This window comes from Glycine soja, mitochondrion (genome assembly GCF_004193775.1).
Source record: "Glycine soja mitochondrion, complete genome".
NCBI lineage: Eukaryota > Viridiplantae > Streptophyta > Magnoliopsida > Fabales > Fabaceae > Glycine > Glycine soja.
In genome coordinates, this window is record NC_039768.1 from 36658 (window position 1) to 50635 (window position 13978).

The following is a 13978-nucleotide window of genomic DNA, read 5'->3' on the forward strand; positions in this document are numbered from 1 at the left end:
TGCACGGACGGCGTGTAGGATTGCCATAACGTAATATGAATGGTTGAATGAATAAATTTTGATTAGTAATGTGATTTCTTTCATCCTTGTTCGGCGCTTGTTATTGAGTTGGTGTAAAAGAGGGCTAAGCCCAAGACAAGAATTCCAATAGTTCGCTTTTTCGTTTTAGCGCTACTTGGATACTTCAAGCCAAGATCAGGACGATGGGTGGGAGATAGGGGCATGCATCCAAGAGCGTATTTTATCGTTGTTGCTTGTAACATTATTAACGATAAAAAGTGGCTGGCTCTATTTTCATGCTTCATGTTGTCGCCTTCGAAATCGATGCTTAAGTCGATCCACTTGCATTGGTGGTCTCTCTCTTCCCTCATCGCATGCGCTTCGCTTCGACCAGGGTTTAAGCCTTTGATTGTCCGGTAGAGTAGATTTCATCCCTCGATCTGGTCTTCTGTAACAATCAGATCTTTCACTTTATTAAAGCTATTTTATTGGGGAAATAGCAAGTCTCTTTTCTTTTCTGGCTGACTTACAGCCGGGAGGCCCAGGGAGGCGTTTGGTCTGCTTGTCGCATACTACTAACCTAACCGCGAGTCAATCTATCTATATATTCTTGATGGTACGAAGCCTTTTTTCAAAGCCCGAAGGCGGACCTTATCACTTTTTTTTTTCTTTTTAAAGGCGGTCCTTTTCTTTCCCCCGACCGATGACTCGCTTGTTCAGTACTGCTAACTCTTTCTTTTTTGAGGATGCCGTCCCCTCGGGACTACCAGTAGTTTCGGTTGTTGAATCTCGTGCAAGTTAGGTTGTGCTTGTATTGGCTGCAAGCGGAACGTAGGCGCTTTAGGTAGGTGTGTGTTGACCATGCACTCTCGCGTCATGTAATGTCGTATGATAGAGGTGGTGTGGTGATTGACCTCAATGCTAATGGTTATCCCCAAGGTTCAACGAATGAATGAAGGATCGTACCCGGATAGAAATGACGGTCTTCCTCTTATGTCTCCAAGCCGGCCATAATAGAATAGATAGGCAAAGCAGCCAATAGCAGTCTGTTTTAGCCTATCGATAGATAGTAGGTTGCTTCCAAGCTCAAACCATTTGAAACTGAATTGCTACTGTATTCTTGTTATTGATAGAGTGGTTTTCTCCGCCCCTGTCAAAAAAATGAGAGGGAGAGAACTGGAAGAGAGAAGGAAAAAGAGCAAAGGATTTACAAGTCTAATGGGAGAGGAATGGCTGACACGTTGACTGCCTTCGAGAAAAATAGAACCCAAGCGGTCTAAGCCCCGGGACGGACCCCAACCGAAAGAAAGGCGCTAGACGGACGGCAAGCGAGATAAAGCAGCTGGCCCTATGTGTAAAACCTTGCCGCGGGAGAGTCTTTCTCCAATGAGAATAAAGCAAGTTTTTGGGCAAGACAAGAAAGGAACTCGCCCTTTGACACCACACCAAGGGATAAGAGCTGATTGCTGGCGATGACTTGGTGAAAGGAATCTATGAGAGAAGGTTCTCAAACCGGGTTCCGACCGAATAGAGCGCGGAGCCAACGAGTCTTTAAGTAAGTGGGCGAACAGCGTAACGAGTCTAAGGGCGGGATCAAGCTTGAAAGGAATGGACGGGCGTAGGCTTAATAGTGAACGCAGACCCCCCTGCTTATAGATATGAGATCAATGACTTAAAAGACAGATGCCGAGAGAAACTGTTAGACTTCTTTATTGCGTTGCGAAGAGAGATCGAAGACGAAGATTTTATGACGCAGTGCGGACACTGGATGAAATAGACAGAGAATATAACAACCCACCGGAAGGGCATACCTCAGGAGCACCAATCTCCCCCGGCAAACATCTATCTGCACGAAGCCGACCGGTAGAAAGATGAAATATGAAAAAAAAGATGGGGAGTGTGAGATACGCGAACGGGGAGTACGCAGCCGAACAACCGCAGGGGCTTCCAGCAGTGATAGCTGAACTAACCAGATGGGCCGCCCAAAACATGGAGCTGACATTTAAATAAATAAATAGGAAATCAACGTCGGATCCCGGCTATCCGAAAAACGCAAACTGAAGCGGAGGATCACAAAAAAATGCAACACAAAAGGGGCGAACCAAGCGCTTGCGCGAAGGAAGAAGCGAATCAACCAGAATGGAGACAGGGAGGAGAGGCGAAAGAGAGATTTTCGAGCCTGCAAAAAAAAGCAGCAAGCAACAACGGCTTTTCAGCCGTTGCGCGCTAGCTTGTAATTTAGGGGGTGCCCCTTTCTAAAACTTATATTTAATATAAGGAAGAAGAAGGCCCTTTTTTGTTTGGAGTTTTCCCCAACCTATACCTAAGGGCGTTTTTCAGCTGCATCGCACTGCCGCATAAACAATGGATCCGCTGGGCTGGATGAGCTACCTTCTCTGGAAAGGAATAAGGAATAGTGAAAAGCCATGTCACTTGGAACGGAACTGGTTGCTTATTGACTTTTTTTAGTAAGACCACTTTGCTTTGGTAAGCTAAATTCTATTATATTATCTTAGGCATGGTTGCTTACAAGACAAAAGCTAGCTTCTAGATGTTCTTTGCCTGAACATATGGAGGAAGCAACCTTCTGGCCTCTGTACCAGTAGTGGAGTGGCTTGCGACTTTCAATCAGAAAAGGAAAATGGAGCAAGGCAAGGGAGAAAGAAGTTGTCCCCTCTTCTCTGGTAACCCGCCGCCGGTCATATAGAGTGCTCCGCCCGCATATGTAGAAAAAGAGGGAGCGGGGAAGGAAGAACAACCGTTTGACTTTGGCACATGAGGTGGCGGGTTTGGCTGGGTAACATAATGGAAATGTATCGGACTGCAAATCCTGGAATGACGGTTCGACCCCGTCCTTGGCCTCGGGGAGTGGCGAGCAGCACGGAACTTTAATTAAATGGCATAAATAAAAAAGGGGGGGCTTTCCTTTGTTAGAAATCCACAGACAACATCCTGGAACTTCCAAACCAAAGAAATGCAACATGAGAAGTTTTACGTTACGCTTCAATAGAATGAATTCGGTAAGGGTAGAATACGCCCCATGGTCGATCGAAGGTCCTGTGCCACTTGAACTCCAATCTATCTTACCTTCCATCCATCTTTGTCCAGCCAGCTCATAAATGTTAGACCAACCAATCTCAGGGCTGACACAACCGAATTGGTTGAGGAAAAGGAAACCCCAGCGACCAAGCACTCCCGCCTCCAAAAGCGGAGACCGAACAACCGCCAGGTTGTCGAAGACACGTCTGAAGAGGAGGCGGGCGCCCTCTAAGTTGACCACCCTACCCACTAATGGACTATGAGGGGGGGCGGGCGAACGGGAACCGACCGAGAACCCGAACCGCTTGACTGACCCCTTCATACATACTCGATTCATTAGGGTCGGGGATGAAACCAATAATCAAATAAGTGCAAAAAATCGCGCAAGCGAAGCCGGGAAACGGACCGCAGCGCAACGACTAGGACTCGTGTCGGAGGAGTTTTGAGCGTGAGCTACCACTCATGCAGCGGCAAGGACCCGCAACTCTCGAAGGGGCCACCAACCGCCGCCCGAATCACTGTAGTGTAGGAAACCCTCCCTTTACTCAATGGATAGCGCTTATCCTCTTTCAATCAACCAAATGAGAAATGGAGTGGAGGAGAAAGAGGTCTTTATTGATTGAAGAGGCTTTGCACCTAGGACTAATAAAGATCCAGAAGAATGGGTCTAGGCTTTCGAAAAGATGAAGATGCAAAGGGTAAAGAGAAAAGAAATGTCTTTTGAACAACCAACCTGACATAAGGATTCTAGCTCGCCCAGTTAGAGCAGATGGATATTCTCGGACGGGGAAAAGCGGCACTCGACATCTATTCTATTAAACAACACCAAGAACAAAGCCATACCATGCCCTCGGGAGAAAGACGTTCTGATTGCCATGAATGCTGCCCTCGAGGACGTGTACAAGAAGGTCTTTGCCGATTCCTATCAACATGGTGCACCTCTCAGTAGAGGGGCCCGTGGAGACTTTGACCGAATGAATAGGTATCAATTTATAGACATTTTGATTGAGGAAGAGAATCCAGGATGAACGCTTTTTTCGTTCGCTATGTGCGTGCTGACTGGATGCTCGCGTGATCGATCGATGGACGGGAGAATTGCATGAATGACGAGACCGGCCTAACCGAAAGTCAAGGCTCTTCCCTCTCTTGATGGCGAATCTTGATTGACTGACACTAGGAACCGATTCGGATAAACAAGAAGCATGAGATACGCGGCGGCAATCTTTCCGATAGCGAATTACTTGACTCGATGGATGGAGGGCCCTCCAACTCAAGCACGAAATCAATGTTGAGTCAACAATCATCGAGAGGGGCACCGCCAAGCGAGATCGAGACCAGCACCTTGTATATATAGGTTGGGGAAAAGCCCCTTGTATAGGGTTCCGTTCCAAACCTGCGCTTCTTCTAATATCCCAACAATCCATAAAAGAAAGTAGGGGCTTCAAAGCTTGACTAACAAGCGAGAAACTTGACTTTGAGAAAGTTCGTCCCTCTCCCAGCAAGAGGATGCGCGCCTTAACTTAAAAGAGCTAACGCGCTTTACTTAACCAAGGCTTTCTCTGATAGGGGCTCGTTAGCCGTTGTTTGGGTCGAGCTCAAACCTTCGCCTATCTATACTAAAGTAAGGGGCCTTTTCTTGCTCGTTAGCGCTGTTTTTTGATTGCAGGGCGCTAGCTAATATATATAGGGCTTTTTTCTTTCATCTTTCAGCTTGATCGGAATCGATTCTATGATTGAATAGCAGAAGTGCTACTTATTAATTAGTAGTAGAAACTCGGAGAGACAGAGAGGCAATCATACCTGCTAACTCCTAGGATAAGAAGTAGGTCCCTTGTTTTTGGCAGGAAGAGTTCCATTGTTGCCCCTCGGGAGAGTGAGTCTACTTAGCGAACTGGCAGGACGCGGAGATCGATTGATCAATATGAATCTCGAGAGTGGATGGTTGACCGCCGCCCCCTTGTCCTGGAGGCTCTCCGGCCGAGGAGGGGCTTGCTATCGTAACCTTTTCTCCCGGTGTATGTGAAAAAGAGTGACGAACCCTTTTTTGTTCGGTCATAGGTTGGTGTCCAAAGAACGAGAGTCGGCTTGAGCTCGAATTTCCCGTTGTTCCTCAGTAGCTCAGTGGTAGAGCGGTCGGCTGTTAACTGACTGGTCGTAGGTTCGAATCCTACTTGGGGAGAATTTTATTGATTCCGAAATCTGTAATAGCGACCCCTGTCCTTCCCCTTAGTTTCTAAACTAGCAGAATCGTGGGACATCCAAAGTGGGAAGTTTCTTGTTGATTTTTTTTCTATTTCTTACTCCCTTTTTTAGTTTAGGAACTTGGTTCGTTCAATTCACTTGCTCATGAACTCGCAGCTTCGCCAGAAGCGACTAGGGGGGAGCTGTCGTAGAAGCTTTGCCCTTTGTACAGAGATTGTTATGAACTGACTAAATGACTAGCGGAACGCTAGCTAAGCTAAAAAAGAGTATTAGTTCCCTTCAATCAAATCAATAAGCTTTATTTCAGGTTTTTATCCCTCCTTCTTAGAACCCATTGATGGAGGGGGGCCTCGGCCCGGGAAGGGGAGAGTGGCCGAGTGGTCAAAAGCGACAGACTGTAAATCTGTTGAAGTTTTTCTACGTAGGTTCGAATCCTGCCTCTCCCACTGGTTTGTTGTAGACTTCTTCGAAGAGAAAGGAGGCATTCGTCAGCGCAGGAAGGCCCACCGAGCGAAGCTCTTTCTTTTCCGTGCCGTGAAGTGAAATTGTATCGTATGTTAGTTAGAGAGGTTGGCGAACTACTATGATCTATAGATTCCCCAGAGATATCCAATCCCAACGAGAATAGAAGCGAGTCGCTTCCGTTGTAGTCGTCGTAGTCTTTTAGCTTATGTAGTGGTCGGCCTTCCTACACGCACGCGCCCGCCAGAATGCCTCCTTGGTTCTGGACGAAGCCAAGCCGATACATACGATAGGCTTAGGAAAGGTGCTCTTAACTAACAATAAAATAAGAGAAGAAAGATCGTATAAAAGAAAGTCTTACGTGCTCTCTCCTCTATCTAAGTAAGAGAAAGAGGAAGGTCCAATCATGCTACTTTGAGAAAGATGCTTAACACATGCAAGTCGATCAGTTCGCCCTTAAGAAATAGGCAACATCGGTTCGAATCCGATACCGATAAAGGGCTTTTTCCTTTTTTTTTCGGTATGCCGCTCCGCCAGCAAGGAGCGAAAGAACCAAGTGGTTTGTGGTAATGTCAGAATTTGCACCTATTTGTATCTATTTAGTGATCAGTCTGCTAGTTTCTTTGATCTTACTCGGTCTTCCTTTTCCCTTTGCTTCCAATAGTTCGACCTATCCAGAAAAATTGTCGGCCTACGAATGTGGTTTCGATCCTTTCGGTGATGCCAGAAGTCGTTTCGATATACGATTTTATCTTGTTTCCATTTTATTTATTATTCCTGATCCGGAAGTAACCTTTTCCTTTCCTTGGGCAGTACCTCCCAACAAGATTGATCCGTTTGGATCTTGGTCTATGATGGCCTTTTTATTGATTTTGACGATTGGATCTCTCTATGAATGGAAAAGGGGTGCTTCGGATCGGGAGTAATCACTAGTGATAGGGCAAAAATAGGGAGGAAGGACAAAGGAAAGAGCGATGCCTACATTAAATCAATTGATTCGTCATGGTAGAGAAGAAAAACGGCGCACGGACCGTACTCGAGCTTCGGATCAATGTCCCCAGAAGCAAGGAGTACGCCCGCGTGTTTCAACGAGAACACCGAAAAAACCAAATTCAGCTCCACGTAAGATAGCCAAAGTACGATTGAGCAATCGACATGATATATTTGCTCACATTCCGGGCGAAGGTCATAATTCGCAGGAACATTCTATGGTGTTAATAAGAGGAGGTAGAGTGAAAGATTTGCCAGGTGTGAAATCCCATTGTATTCGAGGAGTCAAGGATTTGTTGGGAATTCCGGATCGAAGAAGAGGCAGATCCAAATATGGTGCAGAAAAACCCAAATCGATATGAATGGAGGATGCCTCTGGAACTTCTTTTTTTTCTCGGTCAGGAGAGGTACGAAGTCACTCGCCCTATATATAATAGAATAGTGAAAGCAGGAGAGGTTTAGCGGATCAGTGAAAAAAATCTTATTCTAGTAAGTCATTTGTCCGTTGCTGGTCATCAATCTCCGGTATCGATTCCCGGTTTTCCCGGGCCTACTCCCTTAAAGCTTGTTACGGTATTCTCACTCCGATCGCCCCAATGAAGGGCAATCTCTATCCCTTCTAACTTTATTCTGGGATTTCTTATTGGCATTGGATTTTACAAGTGAGCTAATCACCAAATGAGCATTAACCCTTATAAAGTAAGCTAGTACAAGGTAGACTTAAGCAATCTCATTGCCCTGAAAGAAAGCTCAGTAGGTGGATCTTCTTTCCAGGTCGCAGGTGGAGAGCCGGTTGAAAGGCCTTCTGCCAATTGAGAATGATCCATTAATATAAAAATAAAAGAAAAAAGATTTTTTTGAGATGGAAGCCATTACTAAGAGTTAGACGACTTTTGTCGAAATGATGAGCCTGCTCCCCCTGAAAGTATCAACTACCTGAGGCTAAGGCGGATTTGTGGCGGTATTGCTGGCAATGATTATAATAGCTATGGCCTTTGCTCAAACCTACCTGATTAGAAAGATAAGGCGCCTTTACTTAGCTGTTAGCCTCCCAAAAGAAGGATCTCCGGTTTCAAAAGCCCTAGATATAGATGTCCGGTAAGTGCTTCCTTGGATTAACATTCCGGGAGTGAAAGGCCATAGGGCTCATAGACATTTTTTATTTCCGATCTTTCCTTTATTTATGGTAATAGGGGGATCATAGATCTCTCTTTTCAAACAAACAAAGTTGGCAAAGTGAGAACGCTGGTTCCGCAATAACCAAATAAATCAAATTCTCAAGGGGAGAGGGGTCCGTATCCATTTTGGGACTTAACTTAAGGATTTAGGGATCCCTCAAAGGACCGGGTTCTATCTCATGATGCTGCTGCTACGTTCATTTGGTCGAGCAAGGTCTTCCCTTGTCTTCTATGTATGGCTGGCTCTTCTTGATCTTGAGGTCATGGGCTAACTCGACCGTAGGGAGAGGGGTTCAAGATGCCCTCGTCTAAGTCTGTCTATTTCTTTGTTTTAGGAGCTCGTAGGTCTCAAGGGTTGTTTTCCAACTCGACCGGAGGACTTGAGATGTCAATTGCTAAGTCCTTTAACGCAATCCAGTAAGGGTAGAGCATTTTTCGGGGAGTCAAGCTCGGTACAAGTTCTAGACAAATTCTAGGCTTTTGGGTATCTCAATCTTAAGATAAGCTCCCCATTATCTACGACCCCTTAACCGGATCGAAAGGGAAGAGGAATAGCGCGGAGCGAGTACTTATTATGGAAAGACAGGCTTGGAAGAAGAAAATGAAATAAGAACAACCGCGCTGGTCGTAATAGCTTCGGATGATATGATGGGTCAATCATTTGCTTCATTGGTTTCAACGGTGGCAGCTGCGGAATCCGCTATTGGGTTAGCCATTTTCGTTATCACTTTCCGAGTCCGAGGGACTATTGCTGTAGAATTTATTAATAGCATTCAAGGTTAAACATGACTCCTAGAGAATTACCAAAATACGAAGTTCTCTTCTTTTTGATTTTGACTTGGTTGGCAGGGTCAGGGCCTTTCTCGCTGGGCGAGCGCATCCGATTGATTCGAAAGTCCTTTCCTAAACCACTTCCCGTTCAGTTGCTGAAAGATAGATAGAACCTTTCTAACTACCTTTCTAACTAAATGAGATTGAGTTCCACGCAAGCTAGAAAGATGCTTTTTGCTGCTATTCCATCTATTTGTGCATTAAGTTCGAAGAAGATCTCAATCTATAATGAAGAAATGATAGTAGCTCGTTGTTTTATAGGCTTCATCATATTCAGTCGGAAGAGTTTAGGTAAGACTTTCAAAGTGACTCTCGACGGGAGAATCCAGGCTATTCAGGAAGAATCGCAGCAATTCCCCAATCCTAACGAAGTAGTTCCTCCGGAATCTAATGAACAACAACGATTACTTAGGATCAGTTTGCGAATTTGTGGCACCGTAGTAGAATCATTACCAATGGCACGCTGTGCGCCTAAGTGCGAAAAGACAGTGCAAGCTTTGTTATGCCGAAACCTAAATGTTAAGTCAGCAACACTTCCAAATGCCACTTCTTCCCGTCGCATCCGTCTTCAGGACGATCTAGGCACAAAGTTTCACTTATTAGTTAGGAGGAGATTTTGCCCCCAGTGTATCTCGAAAGCAGAAAAAATAGAACTCATTCGAGAGAGCTTGGTGGTCTTAAGAATGGTTCGGGTGGGGGGTTCTCTTAAGAATAAATAAGACGAATAGAATCTAATTCATGTTCATGCTAACAGAAGAGCGGATCCAAGACACAGACAACTTCTTTCTCAAAAAGTACTTGCTGCACTTCTTTCTCATGAAGCTGCTTTGCAAGAAAGGAGTTAGTTCCCTCCGGGGGTTCTGAGAGCCAATGCTTCCTACGCTCCAGCCCTTAGCCCTGAACTCCTTAGCACAAGCACTAAGTAAGCCCGTGAAGGCCTTCAATATCGCACCTACTAGGACTGAAATTTCGTTTTCGAATAGGACTACTTCTTTCTTTTCTGTACGCTAGGGTCGTTCGGGCGGAAAACCGAGTTGCGTACTGGGTGAAGCTTAGTCCTTTGGACCTTTCAATCTCGCAACTTTTTTAGATTAGCTAGGGCCGCCCGCACGCTTTAAGGGTTGTTGAAGGTATTGCACTAAGAAAGACTCCTGCCGTTGCTATGCTAAAGGTAAGATTTTCTTTTAAAGCCGCTCAAGCAATTTCTTTAAAAAAAGAAGAGCAAGCAAGACAAGAAAGATAAGGCTCGAAAGCTGCGAAGAAAGAAAGTAGAGCTGCTCTAATCGAGCTGTGAAATCGGTGTGGTGAGGTATTGGAAGTGTTCAGCGAATTTAAAGACACTAAAAAAGAGCACCGTGCTATACTGGCAGAGCTTCAGCAAAACTAGGTAGGTAGCTTTCGCTAATGAGAGATGGATTTGGGGATTCGATTAGGTCTCCTAATTCATGGAATTCGTTTTCTCTTTATTAGTTTCTTTTTAAAGCAGCATTCTCCCTTGACTCGATCTTTAATTGAATTATCGATAGAACGTTGATCAATATTCAGGAAGAGATCGAGGATCACAGCAGGATCCTATCTGATCTTTGTCAACACAGGACTCGAAGCCCCCTGCTCAAACTAAAGGGTAATCCTTCGGAATTGAAAATTCCTATCTTTCGGATTTCTTTCTTATATTAATTATAGTGGAGGGGAGAAGACTCATTTTGAATTCTATCTATATAGGGGGGGAGCCATTGTGAAGCCTAGAGAGGCGGAAGCGGCAAATCGCTTCTACCGAGTTCCACAACAGCAGCTTAGCTTAGTAGCTTAACTCTTTCTACTGGCGTGGCGCTGCTGGATGCTTCTGATCAATAGAACAGGAAGAGGAGTCAGCCAAAAAGAAAGACCACCAAAAGTAACGACCACCAAGATACGCATAGTGATTCGATCTTTTGATCACCCATTTTTGGAAAACCATTTTGGGGGGCTTCAGCCTTACACACGGAAGATTGGATTGCCTGAATCACGAGTCTTATATACTGTGTTACGATCACCTCATATTGATAAAAAGTCCAGAGAACAATTTGAAATGGAAATAAAGAAAAAATTTCTGATCATAAAAACAGAAAAGCATGAATTGCGCAAGAAGTTCTTTCGGTTAAAACGCCGTGCGACTCGGAGGACATAAGACTTCTTGGTCAAGCCAAAATGCCGGCAGAATGCTCCTACCCCACCATGCCTGGCCCTTTACCTTACCTTAAGAAAGAAAAGAAATGGGGGTATGAAGCGTGGGAAAGAATGAGAGAAGTGTCTGATACAACAGGTAACCTTAAGGAGTGGCGGCAAAGCTCTTGATTGATCAACGCGAGTGAACTGTGCTTAGACGCTTCGTAAAACCGCACCGATCTACGAGAGGAGCTGATGGATGAGTAGGCTTCCCCTTTCGATTTACGGAATGTGATCTGGGACACGATGGGGGTTTGCGTGCCTCGGTAGGAAAGAGATCACCGGAGTATAGCACAAGATCGCCTTTTTTTTCTTGCTGCCATGGGGTCGACCTGTAAACAAGGTAAACCCAATGGGAACCAAAAACGGGAGGGTACCACATTGATTGACATTGGGCAGAAGACGATCCAAAAAGCGAAGGCTCACCCAGCTGAGATCGGCAGTGAGGGATGCTTACCTTCTTCTTAGAGAAAGGGGAAAGGGGCAACCTATCTTACTAATAATAAGAAAGGGGGTGGCATCGACTGGGGTTTTACACCCAGTTGGTGTAAGGGATGAATCACCCTTTGCGGTCGGATTGCCAGAAAAGGTGCCGACTGTCCATGAGGCGAACAATCGGTAGCGAGATACAGATCCGGAGAGATCTGGGTCTTCTATCTCAACATTTGGTTGTTTAACCTCACTCCACGACACATGGAGTCCTATTTGTTTGGTTTGGTTAACTAGGTGCCCCCCCACGACTGATGCGACATTCAGTCGTTTAGGCGAGTTTTGGTGTTTATTAAGATAAACCAGTTTGTCAAATGAATCCGGTTGGATTCGCAAATGTCTTATACTTGAGTATTGACATTTGAGGGCGGTGATCTGGAAGCCATCCCAGTGGAGGTTAGTCCAATGACTGACTTCTGCATCAGGTACCCAAACCGGATAAGGAAAGACATGAAAATGAATTTTTCCAGGTATTTGTTTGACAAACTGTTGTCTCTTAAGACCATCAAATGGCACAAGATTTTGGAAAATCTTATTAATTAGTATTATAGATACTAATAATAGCTACCGACGGTCTGACCAAGGAACTCTGTATAGGAGCATACCTCGTAGCCAAACAGGTCATTCAGTTAAACCGACGATCTGGCCCTCTGTTTACTGCTTTATATCTAAAACAACTACTTGCTGTAAGCAAGCGTATGCAGGGGTCAGTCAGTCGCACAGTTTATTACCTGTGCCAGTGTCTCTGACGAGGTCAGGATACCCTAAGATTATACCTTCCTTCCATCGCAAAATGATTATGAAGAAGGATCAGAAGGCCGACTTATGGGTTCATATATATCTGTCTTTAGTCTTTGTCGGGCTATTCGCCTGGCGAAACGGATTGACAGATCGATATTGAAATCGATAGTCACCCCTTCCACCGGTCTGCCAAGACAGTCTCAATTAAAAAATGATATTGTCGCTTTCTCTAAAGACCTGATCCTAAGGTACTGTCCTAGTTTTCTCTCAACTCCCTTGTGTCAGGGGGTACGTTGGGAGCCAACTTGGAAAGCGAGACCTTCGTGGAGGCCGTAAAGGTGAAAAGACGCGTGGAGGAATATTCTACCCTACCATCTGCGTCATGAAATCGTTTGGTTTGTACATCAATAGCCATTGTGACTATGATGCAGGGTTTCCTCAATGGTCCCCCTTTATCCGATACCCTTATGACCAAAAGAATGAAGAGAGATCTCCATGGTCTACAGAGACCGCTGAGAGTACCATCCACTCTCTTTCGGGTCTAGACACTTCGGTGAGTCTATTGACTCAGGCTCCCCTGGTAGACTATCGCAATCTACCGAGGCTGGCGCTGGTAAGAGATATTCGCCATAGGTAACTTTGTGAATCAAAGGGTATTGAAGCCTCTTCATGATTTCCTCATGGACACGCTTCGGTCTATCCCAATGGATGGAACTTTTAATCAGCTCCGACCGTTCGTTGGATAGATGAAAAGGTTTCAGTAAGGTTTATTCTTTTGACTTGAAGTCTGCCACCGATAGGTGGCCCCTCAGTCTGAAGACTCACCTTATTAGAACTTTATTTGGTAAGTCTGTTGGAGATTGTTTAGATGCAATCTTCAGCAGATCTATGAAGTACCCTTTCTTCGCTCAGTTCGAGGTGTCGTATTCTTTAGAGTAGGACAACCTCTTGGCTTTCTGTCTTCTTGGCCTCTCTTCACTTTAACACATCACTTAGTGATGTTTTATTGTGCAGAGAAGGTGTACCCAGGACAGCGCTTTACTAGGTATGCCATTCTTGGAGACGATGTTTGTATCGCCGACGAGAATGTGGCCTCTCTTTATCGCCAGACAGTAAATGATCTAGGTCTCGCAATAAGAAAGGGGGTGAGATAGGCGACAGGTAGCTTGCTTCCAAGCCGGCCCGGCCGCGAGGAAGAGATCTTTGCCGGTGCTGACTTGGATCTCGGGTGACGGAATAAGGCGCCCAGAAGCTACGAGCAGTCGCGGTCGAAGCTTGGCTCTAGGCGATAGGCTAGCAGTAAGCTTGGCTACAGCGAAGCGCTTACCAAGCGCGAAGGATTCGTTCCTCTCCCAGCAAGAGGATGCGCGCCTTAACTTAAAAGAGCTAACGCGCTTTACTTAACCAAGGCTTTCTCTGATAGGGGCTCGTTAGCCGTTGTTTGGGTCGAGCTCAAACCTTCGCCACTTGAGCCGTATGCGGGGGAACTCGCACGTGCGGTTCTTAGGGGGGAGAGCTAGTAGGAACCATCCTATCCCAATAGCGAATATTTGGAGCTCAATATGAAATCCTATTTTCTTGCAAGACCCGTTCGGATAAGGGAAAACTCCAGAGATTGCTTCGAAGTAAGATCCTTGCGTTGACCCTTTCCTGAACCAGAACCGGGGGGGGAGAGGAAAGAAAAGGGGATCCAAATTTCCCATCCATCAATAAAGTGAGGGCTTTCCGGACCTTCCCCACCCCTCTTTCCATTCTTCCTTCCCCTCTCACTCCCCCTTTTTCAAGAAATAAGCCCCGCTCCCTAAGAAGGGGCCCCTCTCTGATAAGGAAGGAAACGAAAG

At 45.5% G+C, this 13978-nt stretch overlaps 6 protein-coding genes and 3 non-coding genes; 7 read left to right on the forward strand and 2 right to left on the reverse strand.

Annotated features, from left to right (window-relative positions):
- Positions 1-1699: 1699 nt before the first annotated feature.
- Positions 1700-2002, reverse strand: orf100 (hypothetical protein). Its single transcript has one exon. It carries the CDS (start codon positions 2000-2002, stop codon positions 1700-1702), a length of 303 nt encoding a protein of 100 aa, YP_009532806.1.
- A 789-nt stretch (positions 2003-2791) lies between these two features.
- On the forward strand, positions 2792-2862 carry trnC(gca). The gene has a single exon. It is a non-coding gene; the product is annotated as a tRNA-Cys (tRNA).
- A 992-nt stretch (positions 2863-3854) lies between these two features.
- On the reverse strand, positions 3855-4463 carry orf202 (hypothetical protein). Its single transcript has one exon. It carries the CDS (start codon positions 4461-4463, stop codon positions 3855-3857), a length of 609 nt encoding a protein of 202 aa, YP_009532807.1.
- A 683-nt stretch (positions 4464-5146) lies between these two features.
- On the forward strand, positions 5147-5218 carry trnN(gtt). The gene has a single exon. It is a non-coding gene; the product is annotated as a tRNA-Asn (tRNA).
- Positions 5219-5604: 386 nt separating this feature from the next.
- On the forward strand, positions 5605-5687 carry trnY(gta). Its single transcript has one exon. It is a non-coding gene; the product is annotated as a tRNA-Tyr (tRNA).
- A 585-nt stretch (positions 5688-6272) lies between these two features.
- On the forward strand, positions 6273-6629 carry nad3 (NADH dehydrogenase subunit 3). Its single transcript has one exon. The coding sequence runs from the start codon at positions 6273-6275 to the stop codon at positions 6627-6629; it is 357 nt and encodes a 118-aa protein (YP_009532808.1).
- A 48-nt stretch (positions 6630-6677) lies between these two features.
- Positions 6678-7055, forward strand: rps12 (ribosomal protein S12). The gene has a single exon. It carries the CDS (start codon positions 6678-6680, stop codon positions 7053-7055), a length of 378 nt encoding a protein of 125 aa, YP_009532809.1.
- A 1814-nt stretch (positions 7056-8869) lies between these two features.
- On the forward strand, positions 8870-9421 carry atp4 (ATP synthase F0 subunit b). Its single transcript has one exon. It carries the CDS (start codon positions 8870-8872, stop codon positions 9419-9421), a length of 552 nt encoding a protein of 183 aa, YP_009532810.1.
- A 1118-nt stretch (positions 9422-10539) lies between these two features.
- Positions 10540-13791, forward strand: rps10 (ribosomal protein S10). One transcript has 2 exons: positions 10540-10849; positions 13679-13791. The coding sequence occupies exons 1-2, from the start codon at positions 10540-10542 to the stop codon at positions 13789-13791; spliced, it is 423 nt and encodes a 140-aa protein (YP_009532811.1).
- The last annotated feature ends 187 nt before the right edge of the window (positions 13792-13978 follow it).